The 11934-nt window shown below is 39.5% G+C and overlaps 1 protein-coding gene across 2 annotated transcripts in view; it reads left to right on the plus strand.

Annotated features, from left to right (window-relative positions):
* Positions 1-10464, plus strand: part of LOC136884272 (L-lactate dehydrogenase) — a 53704-nt gene extending 43240 nt beyond the window's left edge. For both annotated transcript variants that reach the window (XM_067156339.2, XM_067156340.2), the window contains exon 8: positions 267-10464. In XM_067156339.2, the coding sequence (XP_067012440.1) occupies positions 267-431 (165 nt within the window). In that variant the 3' untranslated portion in view covers positions 432-10464. The remainder of the gene's footprint in view (positions 1-266) is intronic.
* The last annotated feature ends 1470 nt before the right edge of the window (positions 10465-11934 follow it).

An 11934-nucleotide genomic window follows, 5' to 3' on the forward strand; every position in this document is an offset into this window, starting at 1 on the left:
AGTGTTTCCTCTCTTCTAGATGTCTTTGTATATTCCAATGTTTCAGTTATGCCAATTTATGGCTGAAGATGGCCTGAGTTGGCCGAAACTAGTCACATATACAAATGTTGTGATGATAGTATAACTAATTATATGAAAATATAGTTTTATCTGTTATCAGCCTTGTATTGAATAGGTGGACCAATTTTACTTTATCCGATGATTAAATCGTCAAGCAAACTTTCTATGACGATGTACTTACTATTGATTGTTACTGTCTTCTGCAGGGTCAGCATGGAATAGAGGATGAAGTGTTCCTGTCACTACCATGTGTCCTTGGCACAAATGGGGTGAGCCACATCGTAAAGCAGTTACTCACTGACGGAGAACGCAGCATGCTCCATCGTTCTGCAAAGGTGATGCAAGAAGTGCAGAGCCAACTGAAGATGTGAACATCCTCAGTAGTGTCCATCTGTAAAGGGAATATAGGAGTATTGCAGGAATCTCTTGAGGATGATAGATCAGATGTTAATTAAATTAGGAAATAATGTCTTCAGGAGATAATTCCTACCAGTACAGCTACAGTTCAAGAGCATTATTTCCTAGCTCATGCTGAAGACAGATGCATTTGGAACACTTGGTAGATACAAACAAAAATAAGCACTTTTCACTGACTACTCTTGCACATATTCTGTAAGCCTATGTGGGAACCAAAACTATGTTTTATCACTTACGTGCATGCATACGTACTGAGTACACCATCAGCTGTCGTAGAAAGCCCTGGGTGTCATACCAGGAAATGAGCAGTGCAGTGGTTTCCTATTACTTTTGTTACCGGGGCCATGACCTAGATGTTAGGCCCCTTTAAACAACAAGCATCATCAAGCAACTTTTGTTACCTAGGGAGATCATGCTACTACATATCGGTATGCCAAGTCCATCAGAATATATTCACCAACCATGTTTTCACACCATACATCTCAGGGACTGACTGCATAATGAATAGCATTACCAGCGCATTGTTACTTCACGTCTTAGCACATGGTAGTGAAATTATATTGCACTCGACAAGAAATAAAAAAGAGACTGCCGGGCTGAGTGGCTCAGACGGTTGAGGCGCCGGCCTTCTGACCCCTACTTGGCAGGTTTGATCTTGGCCCAGTTCGGTGGCATGATGATTAGACTTGGTTTTTAATGATTTAAAAGTAATAACTCAATGAGGTCACAACTAGTTGCAAATAGAGGATTGTGGAGGTGCATAGTTAACAGATTCTTGCGGACTGAATGTTGAGAGGGATAGTAAACTATAATGAAGATGTATGTGTGTTTTAAAACAAACTTGATAGGCTTTTTTTTTTTTTCTCCATAAGAAAGTTAGAAATGTTTTAATGAGAGAAAAGGGTTGTCATTTCCAAATTGGAACAGTCTGTAAACGATGATGCTTTGAGAACTTATTTCCCCCCTCAAAAGCATGTTCCAGCTCACATTCGTTTTATACTGATGAGCAGTTGAATTAGATACACCTGCCTGGTAGCACGTAGTGCTCCCCTTCATCCCGATGACTGTGGTCGGAACCGTCTGGGGTGTGCAGATCCCTCTCATAGGATTGAGGACAGGTGACCTTCAGGACTGGGCAAGCATCCTCGTGTCTGTGGTGAACCAGTGGGCCAAAATTGTGAGCGATGGGCTGTTACATTGTCTTTTTACAGGAAAGGTTCCTTATAGGGTGCTGGAGATGAACAAATGGGTGGACAGCAGGTTCTGTAATATTCATTATAAACATTAAAATAAGAATAATTCGCACCACCTTTCCGATACTCGTCTTTCTTTATATTTAGGATGTAAACATTACAACTGGTGTTGTAAGATGGGACACGTTTTTCGCGTAACTGTCGTAAGCATCATCAGCCAAAATAAATCTTAGCCTAAAGTTGGGTCAGGGCCCCGAGCCTAGTGTTCTTAAAATTCTGTATATGGTACCCTAATATTCGACATTTACATTATAGAAAATCAGTCCGGTGGCATTTGAAGGTGCTCGCATGTCAGCTCTTGTCGGTAGATTTACTGGCACATTATTATTCTTATTTTAATGTTTATAATCTGATGTCCAATAAGGTCTACAATGAGATTTATTACTTGTATCTGTAACATTCGCTAGTGAGTAACATTGGCAGGGTCCCATTTCATCCCGCATGAACAGTCCTCATATGGGGATACTGCCACCAACGGCTGATCTACTATCTACTGTCAAGGGGGACCCTTTGTCTTGTGTTGGGTGACACTCGTAACCTGCCATAGTCGTGTACTTTGACTCATCTGACCGAGTGACTTTTCATACATGGCGTCCAAAGGTGGTGTTCCTTTAACCATCTTCGTCATTATGCTTTCTGACGTGAGGTATCCGAATGGGATTGAGACTCCTTTACTCTTTTGCGAGGAAATGGTTCTGGATAGCATAGCTGCTCACACTTCGCTGTCGTCCATGCAGCGTTGAATTCACTAGTGTTCTGCTGCACTCTAGCCCCACCTATCACATCATCTTCTGAGCTAGCTGATGGTGACCTTGTCATCAACACATTGTACTCTGGTACTGGTGGTATTCTCTGAATCCATGTACTCGTAGAACAGTCTTGACATGATGGCCCATCGATAGCCCAATGCCTGCACGACTTCAGAGATGGAATGACCCATACTCCTGGCACCGATAATCTGGCCGCAATTGAATGCATAGAGCTCTCGTGTCTTTCCCATCCTGTGATCAGCTGTTACTCGCACCGTCAGTATGTGGTCTTATGACATCATGGTCACATGCTACGTCATACTGTTGCATTTGCCGGGCCAAGCACGGCGCCATTTTGCTAAAATGGCAGGTATCCCTAATTCATTTTCTCCTCAGTGTAAGATTAAGCTATCCTCTAAAGCCATTTCATACTTGGTTTAATTAGGTCATATTTTGACACTGACTCTGCAGGCAAGTGCAGTCAAGAAACTACCTTTCTTAACTTTGTACTAAGTGCTTCAAATACTGAGGTCTGCAACATGATCTGGAAAGCTGATGTTTGTGAATAGTTACCATTCTGACAGTATGATAGTGTAGATAACAAGGTGAAGTATGAAAATATTTATCTTTCATACCCATCCTTGTTTGGATTTAAAGTATTTTTAATGTGTACTTAACAAGTGCGAATATTCTGTGTGGTGTCATCTATTCTGTTATACAGTAGAACCTCGATTGTCCGTCTCTCAATTAACCAATCGTCGGATTATGTTAATCTCTTTTCAGTTTTTAAACAATCATTAATCCCAGCTAGAATTCTATGTGCCTGCTAGAATATGTCTCTTATAACGGTAAGATATTCAGCATCCAAGTCGGGGCTGTATTTGCCATTCACAACAAACTGTATTCTCGTCTATTTAGTGGTAACTTTATTGGATTCTGTTTAACCTACTGACAATCGCTGATCATTTACGCTAGTTTTAAAAAATCCATCTCAGGATTACATCTTTAGTTTAGCTTCTCTTTTGACTTTGAGCACAAATGTTTTCTGCAAAAGAAGTCTTCTGCAAACTGCACTTAAATCAACAGAAACTCTCGTGCAGTTTATGGAGCAAGAAGATGGCACTTTTCCTTTGACGTTGACTCCAGAGCATAATGGACATCAGAGAAAATTGCTGGTAGTAAAAGAACATTAAATGCTAAGGTAAAGTCACATACATTATCTGATTTTTTTTTTTTTTCTGAGTGACTCAGACAATTGAGGTGCTGGTCTTCTAACCCCACCTTGGCATGTTTGATCCTGATTCAGTTCGGTGTATTTGAAGGTGCTGGAATACGTTGGTTTGTGTCTGTAGATTTACTGGCACAAAAGAACTCCTGCACCTCGGCGTCTTAAACTGTCAGAAGTGGTTAGCGAGATGTAGAAAATAACATAAAAATTAAATTATCTGTTTTTTTCCAATTATCCATTCCTCTCCATTATGACGGGTAACGATCAGGGTTGTACTGTATATTGCTAATTGCCATTTATGCTCATGAGCATCAAATTTATGAGCAAAACTAGAATGTCAAGGATATTCACAGCAGTTAACCTGTGGCCTAGGGTAACAAGGATGCCACGAAAAAGATCTAGAAGGCAAATGCTAGTCTGTGTATTTATTTGAAAAATGTCTGTGAACAGTTGGATACAAAGTTGCCTTATTAAGTTAACAGAAATTTGCAGACCAAATACTAAAAGATAGCCCTCACATATTAATCATTGCATTTATTAAATTTTTCATTTTTTTAAATTTTTATAGAAGAGCATAATCAAGCAGAATAGAAATGGCAACTAAACAGTGATATTTTGGTATTTTCATATGCTGTTTTATGAGCACAACCAAACTCAGTATTTAAATATAGTATTAGGTTTGTATTGAGGTTGTATTGGTAAAGTAGCAGGTTTTTATAGTATTATATACACCGAAGGTATTGTTCTGATGAGTGTGGTGGTGCATAGTTGAAGTTGATTATACAAGAAAAAGTATCGTAGACTGACAGACCACAGAGGTGGTTTATTTTTTACCTTCCAGTTTTCACCTTCAGCTTAAACCACCACTGCTGTATGGGACTGTATATGATGTGCATTTTGTGACCACTTCCTGAGGAACTACTAGAGGAGGTAAAAAAGAAGAAAATTCTCAGCCACCTGCTCTTTTGCCATGAGCACGGTCTCTGATGTTGAGCAGTTTTCATTCGTCCTCACAAAGCTGGGTTGATTCTATTTCAGTCTCTCATTTTGATTGTGATATTTGTTTTAAGGGGAAGTGCAATGACATAATCATCCCGTGTATATTCTGTTCATACTAGAGAAAGGAAGCATTCCAACACTTCAAATATGGAAGGCATCAGCATAAGGCAGGCAAGGCCCATGTAAGTTGTTGCAATAATAGACTACCGGTACCTGTAACTTGCAAACCTAATATCTTCAACATCGGAAGAGAACGTGAGAATGTGGTGGTAATTGTTGTTATTTTAAGAGGAAGTACAACTTGGCAACCATCCTCTTAACAAACTGAATATAAACAAAAATAATCATGATGACTGCACATATATTCAGTGAAAATTATGAAAAAAGAAAGGAAAAATAAGATGTAAATGATTTTTAAGCTTTTCAGCACCACATTTATTCACCCTTATGCATACACATCTGAGGTTTTTCTGGATGTTTTAGCAATGTCTGAAATTTGTTAACTATTTGAAAGAAAATTACTATTATTTACAAAACTACTAAACAATCATGGAAGGAAAACATTAATAGTTGTTATCTTTTATATTTCTTTTGCCGGAACTGAATAATTGTGTGATCAGTTTCCACAGATTCATTCACTGCAAACTGATTTTTACTATAGTCATAAATCATGCTTATTATTAGTGATAATATCTAAAATATTAGCCTCAATCATGCTGAGTAGAGACAAGAAGACAGAAGGCTGCTGTTAGTGTTGAACACAAGGCATAGAATTATTGTAAGGAAAAGTGATGAATTGAATGAATTGAATCGACTGTCACCTTCACAGGGCTCTGTAGCTAAATGGTTATTATGCTGGCCTTTGGACGAGGAATCCTGGTTTCTGATCCTAGCCAGGTTGGGAATTTTAACCCTCATTAGTTAATGCCTCTGGCTTGAGGATAGGGTGTTTGTGCCATCTTCAATATATCCTCACAGATATGCAGGTCTTGTGGCTGTGATGACAATATCAACAATCGTGTAAAACTGTAAACTTGTTTGCTTGGAAACCCCTTGTACATCCTGAAGAGCAGAAAATTATGAAGTGTACAAGAATAAGACTCAAAGTGAAAATGTTGTACAGTGGGAATAGAAGCTGTATTAAAGTAGGATGTGGTTTGTCAGACTGGTTTGAAACAAAGAGAGGAGTGCAGCAGGGTAGTTCATTGTCTCCACTTCTATTTATTATTGTAATGGATGTAGTAATGTAGGAATTGGGAGAGAGAATGCAAAGCTGGAATGAGGAGTTTAAGAAATATGGTTTAAACATCAGCAAGACCAAGACAGTGGTGATGAAAGTGTATGGGGAAGGAGCAGAACCAATAGTCATGTTAAATGAAGCCCAACTGGACAGCGTTCCAGTTTTCGAATACTTGGGTAGCGTTATATCAAATGACAGCCTAGCAAAACATGAGGTGAACAATTGAATTAATAAGGCAACACATTTTTACCACCAGGTAAGACACCTGCTGTGGGATGAGCAAATACCCATGAAAACAAAAATGACATTGTACAAGTCCTATTATACACAAATTCTTACATACAGTCTTGAAACCACAACACTGACTAATAGAGATAATTCCAAACTTCAGGCAGCTGAAATGAAATTTCTACGCACTATGATCCAGAAAACCAGGAAAGACAAGATTAGGAATGAGAAAATTAGAGAAGAGGTAGGAATAGATGATTCTCTCCTCAATAAGATTCAGATATCAAGACTGAAGTGGTTTAGTCACATGAAGAGGATACCAGTAAACAGAACTGCAAGGAAGGAATTTGACAGAAAAGTAGAAGGAAGACGACCCATGGGAAGGCCACGGCGGAAATGGATAGATTTAGTTAAGAGCGATGTACTGCTGAGAGGTCATGATTGGGACAAGTTGGTGGAGGAAGAATGGTACAAGGACAGGATGAGATGGAGGAGGCTCATGTACCATACCCGGGAAACTGGAGATGGTTTAGGATGATGATGACAAGAATAAGACTGTACCAACAGTTTGAAACTTCTAACACTGGCATGCAACGTAGGTTTTACGGACACCTTCTGAGAATGGACAATGGCAGGCTTACAAAGATGATCTCGCTCATCAAAAGCTGCAAGACTCAGTGTGGCTCAATGAAGTAAAAAAAATACTTAGATTCCGCTGGGATTTCTGAGACTGATGTCTCAGACTGCCCTAATTTTTTTTTAATTGGTACATTTGTGGTCTCCTCTACCTAAAATCTCGCAAACTTCATGCACAGGAAAGAAAGGAAAAAAGTAATAGCAGGACTCGAGAGGTACTGGGAAAGAAAGCGAGCATCCAAAAAGACCTAGTCGTAAACGCTCCCTAGTGGACTTTAATCACTAATAAAATAATAAGACAGTATTGAGGGTGAACGTAATTAATTATAAAGGCAACCAATAGGATCATACGAAATTGGAAGCTTATGAAACAAAAGAGGCTGAATAAGTTGTATCACTTGTTCACTGAAGATGTGTGTTCCTGTGAAAGGGGGTGCAGAGTGGTGATTGTTGGTTTAAGAGGAAGTACATCTAAGCAACAATCCTCTACTAACACCAAGCAAAAGGGAAAAAGAAGAATGAACGTGCAGGCGAAAGAAAGCTAAAGGCATGGAAATGTAAGATTCCCTAGGCCTGGCAAACCTAATAGTGTAAGGGTTGGGAGAGAACAAAAGTTAAACAAAGGAGGTCTGATAGGAAGTGAGGTGCCTGACACAAGTTAATGAAAACAGTACAAGACTCGGGTAAGGGGACCATCGCCGCCTACCCACGCTTCAAGTTGAGAGTCCCATGGTCCACTTTTTGTTATCTCACATAATAGGCAGGATGTTGTTCTACCCACGGGGCTTCCTAAGATATGAGGCTTGATTATTACAGTACATTAACTGTTGGATTTCCACCCAGACAGCCAAGGTTCAAATCACCATTGATCTTGGGATGGATTTTCAGTGAAAAAAAAAAAAAAAGCACATGGCTCCAAGAAGCGCAACAGACTCTTAAACTCCTGGCCAAAATGTGAAATGAGCCAGGATGACTCCAGCAATCTTCAGAATAACTGGGATTACCTAAAGAAAGTTCCTTGTGGAGGGGTAGCATGTCTGCCTCTTGATTGTGAAGGCCCAGGGTTGAATCCCTAGCCAGACTAGGGATTTTAATTCTTGGCTGAGGGCTGGAACGGGGTTCACTCGGCCTCGTGTGAGACCAACTGAGGAGCTGTCCAACATGAGAGACAGTGGACATGGTGTCAAGAAAGCCAAGCAGTATGATTCAGGACGTAACGACACTCCAGTTTCTGCAGGTTATCTGGCTGGGTAGTAACGCTTTTGAATGCCAAAGCCCTAATGGCCTCATACACTATGGTTTTATTATTACCTGAAGAAAGTACTTTGTGGTCCTAAAGAAGTGGTTACCATATTTATATCAATTGGGATGTGCTATTTAACCTTGGAGCATTTTATACCAGTCATTTGTATGTAATATACCAATAAGTGTTGCAGCATTTCAAGTATATATACAGTGGTTTTGTATGATTTATTTGTATAGCTTCTCATAAACATGGTCTTACCTGTCTGTTAAGCAATTGAACCAAACTAGTACCTCCAAATTATTGTTGTAGCCTGTATGTGATTTAAAAAATGTTTTCCTTGCTGTGCTAAGGAATGTGCCATACATGAGTTGCCAATATCTTACAAAGTAGAAAATGAAATTTCTTAACTATGTAACAAGTGAACAGTAGCAGATAGTATAAATGTATTTAGCGTAGCCATAACACTCAGATGAGTAAATAGAAGTGGAATGGTGCATATGATTTTCATGTTCTGGTTAGTGTAGAATTGAAGTAAAATGAAATATTGGTAACACATTGAGTTCTAGTCCAGTCTTCACCACTCGGTTCCAAAAACCTATGCTTTTTAGGATTACAGTAAAAGGTCGATATAACACTGGCTGATATACTGTGCATTCGGATTTAACACGGTGAAGAGTATGTCCTCCTGAAAATATACAGCAGGGCCTCTCAGGGTGCATGCACACGTGCATTGCAAGGTGCAAAATATGATTTTGCTAGGTTGACCAGAACGCAGATCTCCACTCCTCAATTTTGATCAATAGCGCATGCACTTTCTCTCTTTCTTTCCCTAAGTTTGTCTCGCTTGTCTCACCTGTCTCCCCCTTCCTCACTTGCTCTGCTGGTCTCCGCAATTCACACGGAATTGAGCCGAGCTTAGCTGGGTCACCACGAGACAACACTAGTCCAAGCAGAGTCTGACTGATGCACGCTGCACAGAACCTCTGCGACTCTGTTATGCGGGTGAGATTTTCGGATGTTTGAGAGGCCCTCATATACAGTATTAATTTATTAGTGAAATTCTTACTTTCAGAAATCAATAAATTAGTCTGTGTCAGAATGGAAAACCACAGAATACTGTTTTCAAGACAAACATGGTGTTACAGCATATTGTTTTCCCCAAGTCCAGCTAGTCCCAGGCAGGTCGTTAACGTCCTGGTCGGGAAAAACTCTTGTTTTACTACTACCACTGTGTGATCACCGTAGTGATATGACAACACACTAAACAACACCATCACTGCATTGTGCTGCATAGGAGACTTGCAGTGGAGTCTCAACGGCGCACTAGCTGCCAGCACCTTGGAAAAGGTGTGGTAATCCAACTTATGAGCCGACTGCTGCACTGGGGCAAAACGCTGGTAATTTCATAATTGAAAATATTTAAAGAGCTTGAATGTTTTTAAAGTCAACTTTATCATGCGAGTAGTATGTTTTAGCATTTTTCTTTTTTCTCCCCCGGCCTGTCTGTATGCCTTCCGATATGCAATGCTTAAGCTGTAATGTAGGAAGCGAAGTATGTTCCCAACAATCACTTGAAAAATCTGTTGATAAGTGTAATAGATTAGAATTATAAATTGTTTCTTGTACATTAGATTCACTTTCATCTTCAGTTTGAGTAACCTGTGATATTCGTGGCATGCAAGTGAATGACACAAGAACACATGGAAAATTCTGTAGTTGCTTCTGTCAAGAAGGTGCAAGAAGACCTTGTATGTCTTGCATTTCCTGAGTTCAAGATTCCTTGACCTATATTCGGGCATTGGCCCGAGTGAAGGTCAGGGTGAGTTCAGTGTATTGATATCCTAAAGGAAACTTGTGCGAAGAATTTCCAGATATGAGACAAAATCAAATACATAGGGGAAAGTTCCCAGGAGTTAATTCCAGAGTACAGCAAAATAATCACTGGTCCTCCTGAGGAAGCAGCACAGTCGGAGAATTCCTAAGATTACAAATTACACAGCATTATTATTCATTTCGATTTTAATGTGCACATTTCTAGTTTATTTTTTTAAGTTAAAACAAAAGATACAACCATCTTAAATGCAAAAACAACTAACCAGTATTTTGATATATTATTTTACTAAACTTCTCAAATTTCACTTCTGTTTGCCTCTGAATATACTGGATATTTTCAGTGTAGCATTTTTATCCATTTCTAATTTGCAAGGATATTGTTATTGTCTTCCCTTTTTTCTGTGTTATTTGTAGTTATTTTGTGCATTTAGAGTTTTAAGACTTTTTTTGTTACTGTTGGAAAATTATTTATGGAATGTTTTGCAGAAAAGCTGTGCTTTTTTTAATGACTTTTATTTACAATGTTTATGCTTCAATGGTGTAGCAAGTGAGTGGAATTAAACAGTATTTCTCAAAATTTTGACTGTCACTTATTGTCATCCAAAACTTTGAAAGTGTATTTATTGGTTTGTACTGTGTCAGACTCCATGGCTAAATGGTTAGCATGCTGGCCATTGGTCACAGGGGTCCCGGATTCGATTCCTGGCAGGGTCGGGAATTTTAACCATAATTGGTTCATTCCCCTGACATGGAGCGTCAAATAAAAAAGACCTGCACCTGGGGAGTCGAAGTCCTCGGACATCTCCCTGCACTGAAAGCCATACGCATACCTGTCAACTTTCCCAATTTAAGCGGGAGACTCCCGATTTTCCGACAGTTTTTCCCGCCTCACAATTATTATATTATTTCTTCCAATTTTAGCTTATTTTGTGGTGAACTTCAAACACTTGTTTTCAAATCCCCCCAGTTCGGCTTTGTGCGCCAGTGGCCGGAAGTCCTTCGCTCATTGGCCGCTTTCAAGTGAAATATCAACGTTTATTAATACGAGAAATAGTGCGAATATGCGATATTTATTGAAACCTGTATATCGCGTCGTGTATATCGATTGTAAATGTCTCATTATCGCGTCGTATATTTGTGTTCGTTCACATCAGTCTAGTCTATTCTATTCTAGAGACTAGTCGCTAGATTTGGAGTCTATTTTAATAATTAGTGACAGAATTTCAGAGATAGCGACTAGTGACTTTTCTTGAGATTTTAGGAGTCATTTGGAGATAATTCTGGCAAATTTTAATTTATTACTTGATAAAAATAGCATTGCGCTTCGCATAATCGCGTAGGCACATTATGCAATATACTAATCAATGCATTTGCTAAGTACTATCATCTAAGTGCATGACTGATTCACACATGTGGAGCAGGAGTTCATATTATTTTCGGAAGGCTTATCAGAGACCGCTCACTCACATACTTCCTGTGATGGAAGAGATGTGTAATTTTTAGCCTTGTAGCCTTGTATAGCCACAGTCAGGTTTGGAGACAATATATTATAAATCCACAGCCTGTTTCCAGTAATTTGAACGGGTCAGGAATGGAATGAATGAAGCCCCCCTCTGGCGGCGAGGTTAGGAAATGTGCCGGCTGGCGAGGCCTGTCACACTCCTCTGGGACAATGATAAATGACTGACAGATTAAATTAAATGTTAATGGAGAGTGTTGCTGGAATGTAAGTTAACAGAGAAAACCAGAGTACCTGGAGAAAAACCTCTCCTGCCTCCACTTTGTCCAGCACAAATCTCACATGGAGTGACCGGGATTTGAACCACGGTATCCAGCGGTGAGAGGCCAGCGCGCTGCAGCCTGAGCCACAGAGGCTTGGTTTTGAGACAATAAGTGTTGTAAAATATACCATAGTACTTGTGTATTGTGCAAGACATGTAGAATAACCAGTTTTGACCAATTTTATCTCCTGATTTTTCCTAATTTTCATATCAAAATCTCCTGATTTTTGGTTTTGTAAAGTTCACAGGTATGCATGCGCCATT

Source organism: Anabrus simplex, chromosome 12 (assembly GCF_040414725.1).
Source record: "Anabrus simplex isolate iqAnaSimp1 chromosome 12, ASM4041472v1, whole genome shotgun sequence".
Lineage (NCBI taxonomy): Eukaryota > Metazoa > Arthropoda > Insecta > Orthoptera > Tettigoniidae > Anabrus > Anabrus simplex.